The 18,437-nt window shown below is 31.7% G+C and overlaps 1 protein-coding gene across 1 annotated transcript in view; it reads right to left on the bottom strand.

Annotated features, from left to right (window-relative positions):
- Window positions 1-16,199: 16,199 nt before the first annotated feature.
- The window catches only part of CCDC7 (coiled-coil domain containing 7), a 346,712-nt gene continuing 344,474 nt past the window's right edge, over window positions 16,200-18,437 (bottom strand). The window contains exons 33-34 of the mRNA XM_063101148.1: window positions 16,737-16,859; window positions 16,200-16,258 (exon numbers count right to left, since the gene is read on the bottom strand). Of these exons, the coding sequence (XP_062957218.1) occupies window positions 16,200-16,258; window positions 16,737-16,859 (182 nt within the window). The remainder of the gene's footprint in view (window positions 16,259-16,736; window positions 16,860-18,437) is intronic.

Raw genomic sequence — 18,437 nt, 5'->3', positions numbered from 1 at the left:
TGACATTTTCACATCATAAACTATTAAAATTAGAAATAACACTAAGAAAGATAATAATTTACATAAAATTAATAAATGTATTAATAACACCTACTTCAAAGGGGAAACAAATACTGAAGCCACAAATTTCCTAGGAAATAATAAAAGGAGAGAACACTTCAAAGAAAAAAATGGAACTCTTATATTCAGAAAACATTTTATAGCTTTAAATGTTTTTAATGTATTTTTAAAAATGAAAAATAATCATTTGAATTGAAAAATTATCAAAATGACAAAATCTGAAAGATGTAAAAGAAGAGAATTCATAAAAATGATACCTGAAGGTAATGAAATAGAAAATAGACAGAATAAATAAAATCAAATGCTAGGCATAAAAAAAAAATAGATAGATAAAAATCATACAAAGCCTGATAGAAGAAAAGAGCAACAGATCAAAAATACACAATATTATGAACGGGAAACCTATATAACCACAGTGACAGAAGAGATTGTGAAGTTCATAAAAGATTATGCACAACTCATTAGCACCTAGTTAAATTAAAAAGAAAAAATTTAAAGCCTAATATAAATGGCCAATAATGATAAAAAAAGTAGAAAATTTAAATAAATTAATTACCTTAGAAGCGATTAGAAGGGTGATTAAGATATACCACTGAAAGGGTCACCAACACTGGATAGTTTTATAGCTGAAATCTATCTAGATTTCCAAGAAAAGTATACCAATGCTATTTGAAATTTTTCTGAATGTGGTAAAAAGAGATCTCCTGAAATCATTGAATAAATGTATTATAATTTTAATATTAAAACCTGATAAGTATAACTTGTAATTAATGAAAAAATTCAAATCAGTCTTACTTATGAATATTGATTAAAATGCTGAGTAAAGTAACAAACACATAGTTAACCCAAATACAAATATATAATTATTAAGACAATTTACTCCAGAATTGCAGGAAGTTGAACATAAGGAGATCTATCCAAATAATCCATTATACAGAGTAATAAAAAGAGCAAAAGCTTTTGTTTATATGAGATTCTAAGAAAGGCATTTAATTTTTAATGAAATGCTAAGTAAACAAGAAAGAGAAATAAAGTCTGTAAGTATGTTAAAGACTATTTAAAAAATAGTCAAAACCAAAACAAACAAAAACACCCCAGCAAACTAGATATAGTAAAATGAAAAGGTATTTTTTAGTAAAATCATGATTAAATTAGAGACAGGCTATCTGTGTTATTATTTACAATAGTTTTAGAGATTCTCAATAATGAAATGAGATAAGAATATAAAGTAATGTATATAAACATTGGGAAAAGCAGAGTCAAAATTCTCTCTTATTTGTAGATAATCTAATTGTGTATCTAGGAAACTCAACAATTCCTAGAGAAAATTTACTAAAATTAGTAAGAAAAATTTGGGTACAAGATAAAATATGTCTCTAATTTAGAAATAACCTATTAGAAATAGAAATGGAAAAATTTACAATAGATAAATATAAAATATTCAGAAAGAAATATAACAAGAAGGGATAATGCCTATTTAAAGAAAAATTGTGAATATAATTGGTGGACACATATAAGAAGATCTCAAAAAGTATTGAGACATAGCAATAGCATTTACTATAATAAAATATTAAATTCCAAAATGTATTTGCATATATATGAATACATATACATACATGTTATATAATGCAGTCGAAATCAGAATTTTTGAGAGATATTCAAATAAATTTATATTTAATAAGTACATTTTAAAGATTAAAGATAAAGTATTCAGAAATTCAAATAAAAAAACCTGGACTCCTGTTGCACGCTAATACAAAATTCTGGATTAGAGAGTTAAGGCTCAAAAACACAATTTAAATTAAAATAATTAGGAAAATAATGTTATAATACTGATGATAAGAAGAATCTATAGGAAATCCTGAAGCCTAAAACTCTAAAGAAAAAGAAAGACATTTCAGACCACTCACTCTTACAAATACAAATGTAAAATTAGATAATAACGTCAAAAGAGAAATAGACAGGCCAATCCATTTGCAATGACAGAGTAGGTAATATGCAGCACCACTTCCACAGACTAGCATGTAACCACCAAATAAATCTTGAATTCTATATCAAATTATGCACAGAAATCCAGATGAATCATCCAGATAAATATGTGAACATAAAACCCTAAAGTATAAAGCTTCTCAAAGCACACATAGGAGAATATGTTTGAGACTTGAGGGCAGGCAAAGAAAACAATAATTGTTAAAGAAAACTTAATAATTAGACTTAATCAAAATTAAAAACCGTGCTTATAAAAAGGCAGTATTAAGAAAACAAATAAGGAAGGCATGGATGGAGAGAATATGTTCACATCACATACCTTATAAAAGACTTCTCTGTAGAATATGTAAATCACTTTTATAAGTTAATATTAGAATGACATACAACCAAATAAAAATTGGGCACATAATTTATAAAAGAAGATATACAAAAAGAAGATATAAAAGAAAGACACAAAGTGAATAATCATATGAAGAAGTATTCATCATCATTTGTAATCAGTGAAGAGCAAATTAAAACCACAATGAGATACCATTATACACACATGAGAATGGCTAAAGTTAAAAAGAATGAAAATACAAAATGTAAGAATGTGCAGTAACTCTCATGATTACTGGTAATAGTGTAAAATGGTACCACTACTTTGGGAAATAGTTTAGTAGTTTTTCCAAAGTTAAGCACACATTAAACCATTCAACCTGGCAATTCCATTACTAGGTAATTAGCTATTTTAAAAAATATGTTCACAAAAAAGACCTGTAGAAGAATATTCATAGCAGCCTTATTCATAATAGCACAAACTAGATACAATCAAAATGACTATACTACTCAGCCATAAGAAGAACAAAATGATATATGTGAAACATGAGAGAATCTCACAGACACAAGACTGAGGGCTGGACGGTTAGCTCACTTGGTTATAGCATGGTGTTGATAACACCAAGGTCAGGGGTTTGGATCCCCTTACCTGCCAATCACCAAAAACCAAACCAAAACAAAACAAAAAGGTTGAGTGAAAGAAGATAGACACAGAAAAGTACATACTTTGATTCCACATATATGAAATTCTCAAATGCATGAATCTAATCTATGGTAAAAAAAAAAAAATGATAATAATAACAATGGTTGCTCCAGTGGGAGGTATCCAGGAATTGAATAAAAAGGGGTCTGGGGGAACTTTCTTAGAGTGATGGCAATATTCTGTTCATAATAAAAATGTCAGTTACTTAGCTGGGGGCACTGTCAAAACTCATCAGTTATATCAGCTAAGATCATTTCCTCTGTGTAGATTTAACCCCCAATAATGAGAACTAAGAATGAATATCGAACTCTAGTTAACATGTTTGCTTTTTGAATGGCTTGGTAATCCTAAAATTACTTTCTGTGTATTTTAAGTTTAAGCAAATGAGCAAACATAATGAGAATAACAAATATTACATTTTCCCATTTTCAGAAAAGGTTGTTCTAAATATGGAATTGGGAATGAGTAGATTACCCCTGTAGTGTTAAATTGAAATTGGAAATACCCACATGAACTCATAGGCTTATACACACACATTCTCTAGCTTTTTCTGCTCAAAGGACCTAAAAGCAATGACATGTCATCAGGAACAAGGACACCTAGCACCCTAATCTTAGTTTTTAAATACTATTCTCCACTAAAATGAACCAGGGTTTCTTTTAAAAAAAATAATTCTATGGCTGGACAGGAGAAAGACACAATGACATTGAAATATCTCATTATACCAGATAACAGGAAAGTATTTTAAAAATTATAGGAATTTGTTAAAAGGACTCAAAGCTGACTCAGATCACATGGCCAGGCAGGGAACATACAAGATAATTCTGAAACATCTTGTGGTGCCAGAAAGTAAAAAAGTGCTTTAAAAAATGTTTGGGATGTGCCTCAGGATGAAAGAATCAGCTTCAAAGGCTCTTGCTCACCAAATCTGAATTAATTTGAGCAACAAAATAATTAACTACAATAACTAACTATAAACCATTGAAATAGAAATTAAATACAGACCAATATATTTTATTTTATTTATCTTTATCAAAACAGTTGATTGTGCATATCTGTGGGGTACAGGGTTAAATATTAATATCTGCATGCAATTTGTGATGCTTAATGTGATATGGGTGCAAAAATCCTCAAAAAATATTAGCAAATTGAATCCAACAATGTATAAAAATAATAATATATTGTGACCAGGTGGAATTTATCCTAGGTGTCTAAGCTTTGTATAGCACTCAAAAATTAATAAATGCTCATGTGATCTCAAAAGCTAAGTGGGGTTGTGCTTGGTTAGAACTTGGATGGGAGACCACCTCGCAATACCAGGTGCTGTGGGCTTAAAAAAAAAATCAACCAGTATAATTTATCAAATCACCAGACCAAAGGAAAAAATTTATATGATCATATTCATAGATGCAGAAAAGCATTTGACAAAATTCAACACCCATTCTTTTTTTTTTTTAAATGAAACATAATTGATTGTACATATTGGTAGGGTACAGAGTTGAATATCAATACCTGTGAATAAGGTGTGATGATCAAATCAGGATAATTAGCATATTCACCATTACAAAACATAATCATTTCTTTGTGTTGAGGACATCTGATCTCCTCTCTTCTAGCCATTTGATAACATGCAGTAAATTAATTCTAATTGTAGATGACTACCTTGATTGAACATCCACACAATTTATTTTTCCTAACTAGCTGTTCGTGTCCATTAACCAATTTCTCACTATCACCTTCCCCCTCCTCATTTCCCACATCTAGTATCCACATTCCTGTTTTCTCCTTCTGAAAGTTCAAATAATTATTATGATTGCTTGTTTGTTTCTTATTTATTTATTTATTTATTTATTTATTTATTTATTTATTTATTTATTTATTTATGTTTTTCTCCCATTTATGAGTTAGAATATGTGACATTTCTCTATCTGTGTCTGACTTATCTCACTTAACATAATTTTCTCCAAGCTCATTCATTTATGCTGCTGCAAATGGCAGAATTTCATTCTTTCTGTTTGGCTGAGTAGTATTTCATTGTGTATATTTACCACATTATCTTTATCCAATCATCAATCGATGGACATTTAGGTTTTTCCCATGTCTTGGCTATTGTAAATACAGTTGAGGTAAACATGGGAGTGCAGGTATCCTTTTGACATGATAATTTTCATCCTATGGGTATATACCAAGTAGTGGGATTGCTGGATCACATGGTACTTCTATCTGAAGAATAGAAGTTGTATGAGGAACCTCCATTCTGTTTTCCCTAATGGCTGCACTAACTTACAATCCAACCAACACTGTACAAGGGTTCTCCCTGTATATTCTGGATATTAGTCCCTTGCCAGATGCATAATTTGCAAATATTTTCTCCCACTCTGTAGGTTGTCTTTTCACTTTGCTGATTGTTTCCCTTGCTGTGCAGAGGTTGTCAGTTTGATATAATTCCATTTGTTTACTTTTCTTTTGTTGCTTGTGCTTTAAAAATCATATTCATAAAGTCTTTGCCCAGACCTATATCCTGAAGTGTTTCCCCTGTGTTTTCTCGTAGGAGTTTTAAAGTTCTTGTAGGTCTTATATCTAAGTCTTTAATCCATTTTGAGTTGACTTTGGTATATGGTCAGAGGTAACAGTCTAGTTTCATTCTTCTGGACATGGATAGCCAGTTTTCCCAGCACCATTTATTGAGTGAAGAGGCTGTCCTTTCCTCAAGGTATGTTTTGGCACCTTTGTTGAAGATCAGTTGCCTGTAAGTAGGTAGATTGATTTCTGGGTTCTATTATGTTCCATTGGTCCGTATATCTATTTTTATGCCAGTACTATGCTGTTTTGGTTACTATAGCTTTGTAGTATAATTTGATGTCAGGTAGTGTAATGCCTCCAGCTTTATTTATTTATTTATTTATTTCTCTGCTCAAGATTACTTTGGCTTTTTGGGGTCTTTTGTTGTTTGATATGAATGTTAGGATTGTTTTTCTATTTCTGTGAAGAATGTCACTGGTATCTTGATGGGAATTGCACTGAATGTGTAGATCACTTTGGGTAGTATGGACATTTTCAACTAATTCTTCCAATCAATGAACATGGAATGTTTTTTCATCTTTTTGTGTCCTGTTTAATTTCTTTCATTAGTGTTTTGTAGTTTTCATTGGAGAGATCTTTCACCTCTTTGATTAAATTTCTTCGTAAGTATTCTATTTTTTCAGTAGCTACAAAAGAATGGGTTTGCCTTCTTGATATCTTTTTCTGCTAGTTCATCATTGGTGTATAGAAACACTACTGATTTTTGTATATCAATTTTGTATCCTGCAAATTTACTGAATTTATCATCTCTAAACATGTTTTGGTGGAGTCTTTAGGTTTTTCTGTATATAAGATCATGTCATGATCTTACATATAGAAAACAGTGACAATTTGACTTTTCTTTCCCATTTTGGATGCCTTTTATTTCTTTCTCTTGCCTGACTGCTCTAGCTAATACTTCCAATAGTATGTTAAATAGGAGTAGTGAGAGTGGGCATCCTTGTCTTGTGTCTGTTCTTTAAGGAAAAACTTTCAGATTTTCCTCATCCAGAATGATGTTAGCAGTGGGTTTGTCATAAATGGCCTGTATTTTGTTGAGATACCTTCCTTCTATACCTAATTTGTTGAGAATCTTTATCATGAAGGGATGTTGGATTTTATCAAATGCATTTTCTGCATCTAGTCAGATAATCATATGGTTTTTATCCTTGATTTTGTTGATGTGGTTTATCATATTTTTTTGATTCATGTGTGCTGAAACATTCTTGCATCCCTGAGATGAATCCCACTTGATCACAGCCTTTTTGATGTGCTGCTAAATTCTATTTGTTTATATTTTGTTGAGATTTTTTACATCTATGTTTATCAAGGAAATCAGCCTGTAGTTTTCTATTTTTGTTGCATCTTTGTCTGCTTTGGTATCAGGATGATGCTGGTCTCACAGAATGGGTTTGGGAGAAAGGTCTCTCTTTTGATGTTTTGGAATAGTTTCAAATGGATTGGTATTCATTCTTCTTTAAAGGTTTGGCAGAATGTAGTAGTGAAGCCATCCATTCCTGGGCTTTTCTTTGTTGGGAGACTGATGACAACTGATTCAGTTTCACGGATCTTATTGGTCTGTTCAGATTTTCTATTTCTTCTCAGTTTACTCTTTGTAGTTTTCATGTGTGCAGAAATTTAACCATTTCCTTCAGATATTCATATTTGTTAGCATATAGTTGTTCATAATAATCTCAAATATTCTTTGTATGTCTGTGGTTTCTGTTGTAATGTCTTCTTTTTCATTTCTCATTTTTGTTATATGGGTTTTCTCTCTTCTTTTTTTAGTTAGCTAATTTTATGTCTTTTATCACCTAAAAAGATAAATTTTTGTTCAGTTGATCTTTTGTCTCTCATTTATTCCTGCTGTAATTTTATTATTTCCTTCCATGTAATAAAAATGCCAGGAGTAAGACAATACCTTTCAGTAACAACCCTATATGTAAATGGATTGAATTCCCCACTCAAAATATAGAGTTACTGAATAGATTAAAAACTAGACCCAACTTTATGTTGCCTATAAGTAATCCACTTCACCTGCTAAGACACACAGACTAAATAGTGAAAGGATGGAAAAAAGATATACCATGCAAATAGAACCCCAAAACAACCAGAAGTAGCTGTTCTTATATCAGATAAAATAGACTTTAAAACAAAAACTATTAAAAGAGACAAAGAAGGTCATTATTTAATCCTGAAGTGGTCAATCCAGCAAGAGGATATAACAATCATAAATATATATGCACTCAACATTGGAGCACTGAAATACATAAAGCAAACACTATTATACTTATGGAAAGATATAGACCCCAGAATGATAATATTAGTGGACTTCAACACTTTTCTCTCAGCACTTAAAAAGACATCTAGGTAACACATCAGCAGAGAAACACAGGATTTAAACTACACAGTAGACCAATGGACTTGGAAGACACCTACAGAACATTTCATCCAACAACTACAGAATATATATTCTTCGTATCAGCACATGGAACATTCTCCACGATAGACCATATTAGGTCACAAGTCAACTCTCAACAAATTTAAAAAAACTGAAATAATTTCAAATACCTTTTCAAACCACAACAGATTAAAAGTAGAAATCAATAAGAAGGGAAACTTTGGAAACTACACAAATACACGGAAACTAAACAACATACTCCTGAATGAACTATGGGTCAGAGAAGAAATTTAGCAGGGAATAAAAACATTTGTTGAAACAAATATAAATGAAAGCACATCATAAAAAACCTATAGAATACTGCCAAAGCAGTACTAAGAAGGAAACTTATTGCAATAAATATCTACATTAACAAAATAGACTTTGAATAAACAACCTAATGTTACACCTCAGAGAAACAGAAAAACAGCAATAATCCAAACCCCAAATTAGTAGATGTCAACATTTATTCTTGATAAAAGTTCTCAGCAAACTAGGAATAGACGGGACCTTCCTCAAGTTGATAAAGATAACGTTTTCAACAACAAAACGTCCACATGCCAAAAAAAAAAAAAAAAAAAAGAATCTAGACACAGACCTATATACTTCAGAAAAATGAACTAAACATAGATCATAGACATGAATGTAAAACATAAAACTGTAAGACTGCTAGAAGATAACACAGGAGAAAACCTAGGTGGGTTTGTAAATGACTTTTTAGAAATGACACCAAAAATACAATCCATGAAAGAAACAAGCAGGACAACATTAAAATTAAAAACTGCTCTGTGAAAGACACTGTTGAGAGAATGAGAAGGCAAGACACAGACTGGAGGAAAATATTTTTAAAAGATATGCCTGATAAAGAACTGTTATCCAAAATATACAAAGAGGCCTTAAAATTCATCAGCAAGAAAACAAACAAACCTTTTTGGCTGTGCTTTTGAGGACTTATCTATAAAATCTTTGCCCAGATCAATGTCCTGAAGCATTTGCCCTATCTTTTCTTCTAGTAGTTTCATTGTTTTGGGTCTTATGTTTAAATCTTTAATCCATTTTTAGTTGATTTTTCTATATGGTGAGAGATATGGGTCTAGATGTGCTTTTGTTAAAAATCATTGGATAAATGGGATTAAATCAAACTAAAAAGCATCTGCACAGCAAAGGAAAGAATCAACAGAATGAAGAGACAACCTGCAGAATGGGAGAAAATATTTGCAAATGATAAACCTGACCAGGGATTAATATACATGGAACTCAATGACAGAAAAAATAAAACAAAACAAAATAAAACAAATAATTTGATAAAGAAATAGGCAAATGATCTGAATAAGCATTTCTTAAAAAAAAATGGCATACAAATACCTAGGGATACAAAACAATGCTCAACATCACTAGTCATCAGAGAAATGGAAATTAAACTAACAATGAGATACCATTTCACCCCAGTTAGAATGGTTATTATCAAAAAGACAAAAAATAACAAATACTGGCAAAGACATGGAGAAAGAACAGCTAATATTTTCTCTTTTTTTCTTAGAGAATCTAGGGGTTTGTTAATTTTGTTTATTTTTTCGAAGGACCAACTCTTGAATTTATTGATTTTTTTCTATGCTTTTCCTATTCTGCATTTGATTTATTTCTGTTCTGGTCTTTATTATTTTCTTCCTTCTGCTAACACCTTTAGGCCTAATGTTAAGCTATTTATTTGGGATCTTCTTTTTTTTTTTTAATGTAGGAATTTATTGCTATAAACTTCCTTCTTAGAACTGTTTTGCTATATTCCATATGTTTTGATATATTGTGTCTTATTATTATTTGTCACAAGACAGTTTTTAATTTCCCTTTTGATTTATTCTTTGACCCACTGGTTATTCAAAAGCATGTTGTTCAATTTCTGCATATTTCTGTATTTTCTAAGGTTCCTCATTTTATTGATTTCTAACTTCATTATGTTGCAGTTGAAAACAATATTAGATATGATTTACATCTCCTTTGTTAAGACTTGTTTTGATATATCCTAAAGAATGCTCCATGTGCACTAGAAAACAATGTATATTCTGCTCCTGTTTAAAGGTTACATGTATGTGTTGGGTCCATTTTGTATAAATTTAGTTCAAGTTGAGGATGTTCTTGTTAATATTCTGTCTTGTTAATACATCATTGTTGAAATTGGGGTATGGTTGTCCCCTACTATTATTATATTGCTTTCTGTTTCTTTTTTTATGTCTATTAATAGTTGGTTTATATATTTAGTTGTTCCAATATTAGGTGCATACATATTTATAATTGTTATGTTATCAGGAAGGCATAACAATTATAAATATGCATGCACCCAACATTGATAACCCTTATTTTAAATGATAAAGAGATAAACACTCTTTATCATTAAATAATAGTCATTATTTTCTCTTGTAACAGTTTTTGACCTGAAGTCTGTTCTATCTGATCTAATTATGTATAGCCATTCCTGCTCTCTTTTGGTTACTATTTGCATGGAATATCTTCTTCCGTTCCTTCACTTTAAGCCTAAGTGTGTCCTTAAAGCTTAAAGCTAAAATGGGTCTCACAGGCAGCATATAGTTGGATCTTGCTTTTTAATCCTCTCAGGATATGTCTCTTGGTTTTGGAAAGTTTAATCCATTTGTGAGAGTACATTCAAGGTTATCATTAATAGGTAAGGACTTACTCCTGCTATTTTGTTAATTGTTTTCTGGTTGTTTTGTAGATCCTCTGCTACTTTCTTCCTTTCTTGTTGTTTACTTTTGTGGTTTAAAATTTTTCTGTACTGCTAAGCTTTGATTCCTTTCTCTTTCTTATTTGTGTATGTGCTGTAATATTTTGTTTTGTGGCTACCATGGGGATTACATAAAATATCTCATAGGTATAGTAGACAATTTTAATCTGATATCAATTTAACATTGGTTGCATATAAATACTCTAGATTTTTATCCCACCCACATAATTTATATTTTTGAGCCTCAAGTTATGTTTTTATATTGTGTATTCCTTTAACAACTTATTGTAGCTATAGTTATTTTTTGACCATCTCAACTCTTACTTTTTATGCTAGAGATAGGCAAGATTTACGCATCACTAGTATAGTAATGGAGTATGCTGAATTTGATTAGAAATTTACCTCTACCATTAAATTATATACTTTCATATGTTTTCATGATAGTAACTACTGTCTTTTTGCTTCCAGTTGAAATACTCCCTTAAGCATATTTATTAAAACTTGTCTAGCGGTGATAAATTCCATTAAATTTTGCTTGCCTGGGCAAGACTTTATTTTTCCTTTATTTCTGAAGGACAGCTTTGCTAGGTATAGTATTCTTGGCTGGAAGTTTGTTTCTTCCCAACACTTTGAATATATTATCCTATTCTCTCCTGGCCAGCCAGTTTTTTGCTGGAAAATTTGCTGACAGTCTAGTGGGGATTCTCTTGTATGTCACTTGATGCTTTTCACTTGCTGCTTTAAATATTTCCTCTTTTTCTTTAACTTTTGACATTTTGATTATAACGTGCCTTGCAGAAGAACTCTTCAGGGTCAACCTGTTTGAGAACCTTTGAGCTTTACATATCTTGAGGTCCATATCTCTCCCAAGACTTGAGAAATTTTTCACAATTATATTATTAAGTAAGCTCTCTGTGCCTTTCTCTGTCTCCTCTTCCTCTGGAATTTCCATATATAAATATTTGCTTGCTTAGTGGTGTCCCATAAGTCCCATAGGCTTTGTTTTCTCTTTTTAAATTCTATTTTTGTATTTTTTCCCTTTTGACTAGGTTATTTCAAAAGACTTCTCTTCAAGTTCAGAAATTCTTTCGTTAAATCTAGGATGCTGTTGAAGCTCTCAATTGCATTTTTAAAATTTCATTCAATGGATTTTTTCTGGTCCAAAATTTCTGTTTGCTTCTTTTATATGATGTCTATCTCATTGTTGAATTTCTTATTCAGATTATGAATTGTTTCTCTGATTTTACTGAATTGTGTGTCTGTATTCTCTTTTATCTCATTTAGTTTCCTTAAGATCATTATTTTGAAATGTTTTTTAGGCAATTCATGAATTTCCACTTTGGGTGGGGTCACTTACTAGAGAATTACTGTGGTCCTTTGATGGAGTCATATTTTCTAGTTTTTTCACAGTACATTTGTTCCTGTATTGATATGTGCACATTGGGTGGAATAATCACCTCTTCCAATTTTACAGTGGCTTTTGTAGAAAGGTTTTCATCTGTAGATGGGTCTGAGAGTGCTGGTTGGGCAGAGTCCAGTGGCTCTGGTTCTGGGTATGTGCAATAATGTAGGCTCCATGCAGCTTCTTTGGCTATAATCAATGTTAGTGATGACTGTGGGTACCTGAGTTGCCTAGGCTGTAGGATTTGTGGCAGCGGTAATACCAAGGTAGATTGTTAGGTTTCTCAGTGGTAAGTGATTCAGGGATCCCTGTATTCTATTTTTCTCCACAGTGGGGGACTTACCTGAAGGAATCTTGCTTGGGGTTGGTTTGGACGTGGGCCACAGGCAGCCACAGTGTCACTGTGTTCCAGGACACAGAAGCTTGCAGTGACTGGGGAGCTAATGTCCTGGACTCAGTGTCTTGTTGAACTGTTTTGGCACCTGTGATATGAGTGCAGGTTTATTCTCTTAGGCATGGATGGACATAGCTCTTTCATAAAGCCAGAGACTATGACTCTGAGGATTCCCCAGTAGCTTGGACCCAGGGTCCAGAAATGTGGCTATGATTCTGATCTTGGGTATTAGGATGGACCAATGGCATGGCTCCAGGGAAGGAGTGGTGTTTCAGAGTCTTAGGCCCTGGGGAGCAAAGAATAGCTGCAATTTGGGTTCTAGAGCCAACAGGGCACAGTGGAAACTCAGGAGCCAGGAGAGGGGATACCATGCAAAACTAACTCTGGACCCTGAAGTGGTGGGATGCAGCAGTGGCCCAGGCTTTTTAAGGCCAAGTGCAGTGGCAGCAAGGACCCAGGTATGGCAGCTGTGGCTTGGGCCCCAAGGAAGTGGGGAATAGTTCAATGTTGGCTTTACTTCCTAGAAAGGGGGAGTTGCTCAGTAGTTCAGACTCCTGAGGTCTGGTCCAGATCCAGAGGAGTAGGGTGCTGTGGTTGTTCATCCCAGAGGGCAGGGTGATATAGATCAGCCAAAGTTATGATTCACTGGGGGTGGGGGACTAATCATTGCCTAATTTTAAATTAAGCATGGTTTTTAAGTTTTAGGAGGTCTCTGTTTATTCTGGATATTAATCTTTATCAGATATGTGATTTGAAAATATTTTCTACCATTCTGTGGGTTACTTTTTTTACTTAATTTTGTCCTTTGATGTACAGAAGTTTTTAAGTTTGATGAAGTCCTATTTGCTTGTTTTTGTTCTTTTTGTTTGTGTCTTTGAGATCACTGCCAAATCCAATATCATGAAGATTTTCTCTTATGTTTTCTTCTAAGAGTTTTATAGTTTAGCTCTTACTTTAAAGTCTTTAATCCATTTTGAGTTAATTTTGTATATGGTATAACCTACCTTATCGGTTGCATGTGGATATCCAGTTTTCCCACCACCATATGTTATAAAGCATGTCCTTTCTCCATTGAAAAGTCTTAGCACCCTTGTCAAAATCACTTGACCACACACGAGGGTTTATTTCTGAGCTCTCTATTCTATTTCATTGGTCTAAGTGTCTGTCTTCATGCTAGTATCATCATGTCTTGATTACTATAGCTTTGTAGTAAATTTTGAAATTATGAAGTGTGAGTCTTCCAACTTTACTTTCCTTTTACAAAATTATTTTGACTATTGGTGTCCCTTAAGATTTTAGATGAATTTTAGGATAGACTTTTCTAATTCTGCAAAAAACATCTTTGGGATTTTGATAGGAATTACACTGAATCTTTAGATAACTTTGGGTAGTACTGACATGTTAATAATAAAAGTTAATATTCTCCATGTTTTTAATTCATATAAATCTAGTGATGGCTAAAATGTTGTGAAATAGGCCTTTCATGCATATACTTGCAGAACTATTAACTACAGTCATTTTGGAAAGTACCTGGCAATAACTACTAAAATTAAAAGCATGCATACCCTTAACGCAACAATCCCACTTACATGCTCTATTTTATAGAAATGCAATCACCACAATATAAATATGTAATGCAATGATATTTGTTGCACCATTGCTTCTAGTAAAAAAAATGATAAAAATGTAAATGTGATTCAACAAAGAAATCATTGAGTAAGCTATGACATATTTACATCTTAGAATATTACGCAGAAACTTAAAGGTGTGAAAGATCAAATAAATCTGTATCAGTTTACCTGGGTCAGAGGTAAGGAGGATACATGCATATAATACTATTATTATACAGAACCATGAAACCCCTCTATACATATACATATATTTATAAATTTTTGAAGTTTTTGGAAAATATTATTGACTGATAATACTGTTTGTTTGACAGAGAGCGCCCAAGTTATGAGGATATCGGTAAATACAAACAATGGGAATACAGTATAAAGTTTTATTTTACATATCTGCATTGTAATAATTCTTTTACCTTTATGAACAGGTTTTGTAGTTGTAGGGGTCAGAGCAGGTAGAGCTTTCATAAGGTTAATAGTTTTTTGGTTTAAGGTAATATATTTTGGCTGCCCTAAGAAATTAAAATGGTGTTATTAAATTATACTATAAATTGACTATTTTCAACTATTAAAATGTAAAAGTAAATCTTAGTCTACTTCTAAAGCACAGCTTCTTTATAGCTTTTTTCAGTAATTTAGATAAAGCAGCTTAACTGACACAAATATTTTATCTCTGATTTTTTCTTCCCTGGTATTTGATATTTATAAGAGTGCAAATCAAGAAAAAAAAAAAAGAATAGAAATAGCATATATACAAATGTCATAGAAAGAGATATTTTACAGCAGGACAGTAAATAAATATGAGTAATTGTAATTTCTCAGATAAAGTTTTTCTGTCTATATAAACAATATATCTTTATATAAAAAATTTATATTCCCACAATGAAAAGTCTGTGCTAGAATAGAGGAAGACATACTTATAAATGCTATTGTAAAGATACGTATTTTGAACATCGTTAAAAAGAAACCAATATGAGAAAAATAGTTTCAATATCTACTTATTTGGAGAAAAAAATGCTAAAATAAAAAGCGGAATGTGGGGCATTTAAACAGCACTTTGTCAAAGTAAGTGGGCAAAATTTACATTAATGTGTTAAATTTCCACAGTATAGTTCCTGCACAGAAATGAAACATTCAACTTTTCATTTCTTTTAAAGTTTTCTTGAAAAATGTATATCTGCTGTTATTTTTGGTTTCAAAGCCTTGATGTTTTAATGAAAAAAAAAATGCTATCATCATTTCCATTCAATCCACAAATGAAGACAGTCATTGCTGCTCTCTCACCATGGTATAAACATTTGAGTAATGTATTATTCAGATCATTTTATATTTTTTATTTTCCTCCTCTCTGTTGTTTCTTTGGGCAATCTTACTGCGTATAATTAATACTTCCATTAGGAAGAAAGGCTTTGGCTTAGAAGAGGAAACCTAAATTACAGGTAAAACTATGAGCTGCACCAATGGAAAGCAGTATTTTAGGTGATATAAAGTAACAAGTAAACCCCAAGTTAGTTCCATTTGTCTAAAATATACTGAAAGATCACTGATTTTACCTTGGGAAGCTATGAAAAACTAGAATTCCTGACCAATGAAAACTCCCTTCCGAGGTCTGCTGTATCTTGTCAACTTTATTTTGCATCTATTGAAGCCCAGGATTTTCCTTATTGCTTTAAACTTTCTTCTGCTACTGCTATTACACATAATTTCTGACCATTTTTGCTTCTAGTTTACTGAGGCAGAAAATAGATTTTACTCTTTGCTTATATCATCTCCCCTTTTCCAGAAGAAACCCCAAATATTTTCTATTGTTGTAAAGGACTTTTTCTCCTTCAAGTAGTAAAAATAAATGGAACAAAGATAATACTTCAGTAACCTTCTCCACTTCCTGTTGATTTTTTAATTATAACACTTATGGATAGAACGTGGTGTGTATATCTATTTTAGGTGTGTATATCTACATATTTTAAACAGTTCAAACAATATCTGTAGGAAATGTACCAGGGTGATGATTATATAGTGCTTGTGGAGCAACTGATAAGAAAAGGGGCCTGTAAGTCAGTTATTAGATATTAATGGAATTAGATGGCTGGGGAGATGGTAATGAAGAGAAAACTGAATGTACGGTTTATTTTCCTTCCCACCTACACTCCCGTTGTGTCTTTCTATTGCATTCCTTGCCTGGGATTGGATACAAGAGAAATATAAGAAAGGGAAGTACAAGATAGGTTTAACTCAGTCATCCACAGGATCCACACTAGTGAGCAAGAAAGGCCAAGAGAAGAAATGGAGTTCCAATTTAGTGGCAATGGGGAAGGGAGAGAAATGCCAAGGACAATATTCATTCGCTAAGAATGAATATACATTAGATTAACTTAATTCATAGTTTACTTTCATTTATCTTTTGTTAAATTGTTATATGACTAAAGCTAGTACAACTTGGTTATTTCCATTTAATTAAAGCTTTATTTTAAAACAATCACATTGTACATTAAAAATATTAAAAAATTACCTGAAGGCTTCTTATTCAGTAAAGGAAGACGGTTGTATTTAGAAATGTCTGAACCAGCCTTTGCTGTTTTTTTAATTGCTTTTGGAGATTCAGTCACATAGGGTGAGTACTCATAACTTTCCCCTAGAAAAGTTTTGAAAATATGTTAGCTGTTATATGGATCACATCTATAATTATTTTTACTCACACAGTAAGTTACTTGTCAATAAAAATAAAATTTTAAAAATTTAAATAACTAAAATTAATTTTTTGACATCAATTAAGACAATAAATATATATATGTCTATTATTTATATGTCTATATATAATATATATATATATACACACACACACATTCAGAAAGACAGTTTTGGATATGAGAACTAAGAAAAAGAAGCCAGTAACAAAAGGCCACATACAATATAGGAAAATCCTATAGAGACAGAAATTAGATTACTGGTTGCCTAGAACTGGGGGAATTAGGAGATTAGAGGTGATGGCTAATGAGAGTGGGGTAGGGGAGTTTCTTTTTCAGGTAACTAAAATGTTCTAAAATCAATTGTGGTGATGGAAGCATAATTCTGTAAATGTACTAAAAATAATTAAATCGTACACTTTAAGTGAATAAATTGAATGGTATGGGAATTCTATCTTGATAAAGCTTTTTAAAAATATTAAAATCTGACTTCTTATCAGAAAGAATGAAGGCCAGAAAGCAATGGAATGACATATTCAAAGAGCAGATGGCAAAAACTGAGAGCTAAGAATTTTATATTCGGCAAAGCTATCCTTAAACAATAAGGATGGAAAAAGACATTTCTAGATAACAACTGAGAAATTTTGTTGTTATTCTAACATATCTTCCTTACAAGAAATAGTAAAGTAAATCTCTCAGGCCAAAACAAAATAACACAATGGTAACTCAAATTCACTTAAGAAATAAAAAGCACCTTAAAGGTAAATATAAAAGACAATATACCCTTTTTTAAAAAACATTTTTGTTCTGTTAATTGATTAAAAAGACAACTTCATAAAACTATATTGCTGGACATATAAAACAAATGTCAATTTTATTTTTATATATGGGCATTGAATGATTCAAAAACTAAATTAAGAAAATAATTTTATTTGCAATAGCATCAAAAACAATAAAATAGAAATAAATTTAAGAAGGGAGCAAAGCTTGTGCACTAAAAGTTACAAAACATTGTTTAAAGACATTAAATACACAAATAAATAAATTCAGTGTTAATGAATTGAAACACAAATCTTTTTGAGATGGCAATTCTCTTCACATTGGTATACGGATTTAATATAATCTCTATCAATATTCCATATCAGGTATTTTTGGCAGAAATTAACAACGTGATGCTAACACTTCCATAGAAATCCAAAACACTTAGAAAAGCCAAAACCATTTGAAAAAGGTGACTAAAACTCAGGATATTAGATTCTCAATTTCAAAATTTACTGTAAATTTGTGGTTATCAAAAAGTGTGGTAATGGCATAATGACAAATACATCTGAGGAACAGAATTGAGAGTCCAGTAGTAAACTTCTATATTTAAGGTCAATTGATTTTCAATTAAGCTGCCAAAGCAATTCAATGAAAACAGGATTCTCTTTTCACAAATGGTGGTAGAGCAATTGGATATTCACTTGTACAAAGATGAACTTAAACCTTCAGCACCCACTATACAAAAAAAAAATCCCCCAAAACCT

Source organism: Cynocephalus volans, chromosome 6 (assembly GCF_027409185.1).
Source record: "Cynocephalus volans isolate mCynVol1 chromosome 6, mCynVol1.pri, whole genome shotgun sequence".
In the NCBI taxonomy this organism is placed as follows: domain Eukaryota; kingdom Metazoa; phylum Chordata; class Mammalia; order Dermoptera; family Cynocephalidae; genus Cynocephalus; species Cynocephalus volans.
This window is presented reverse-complemented; position numbering and strand designations above follow the sequence as displayed.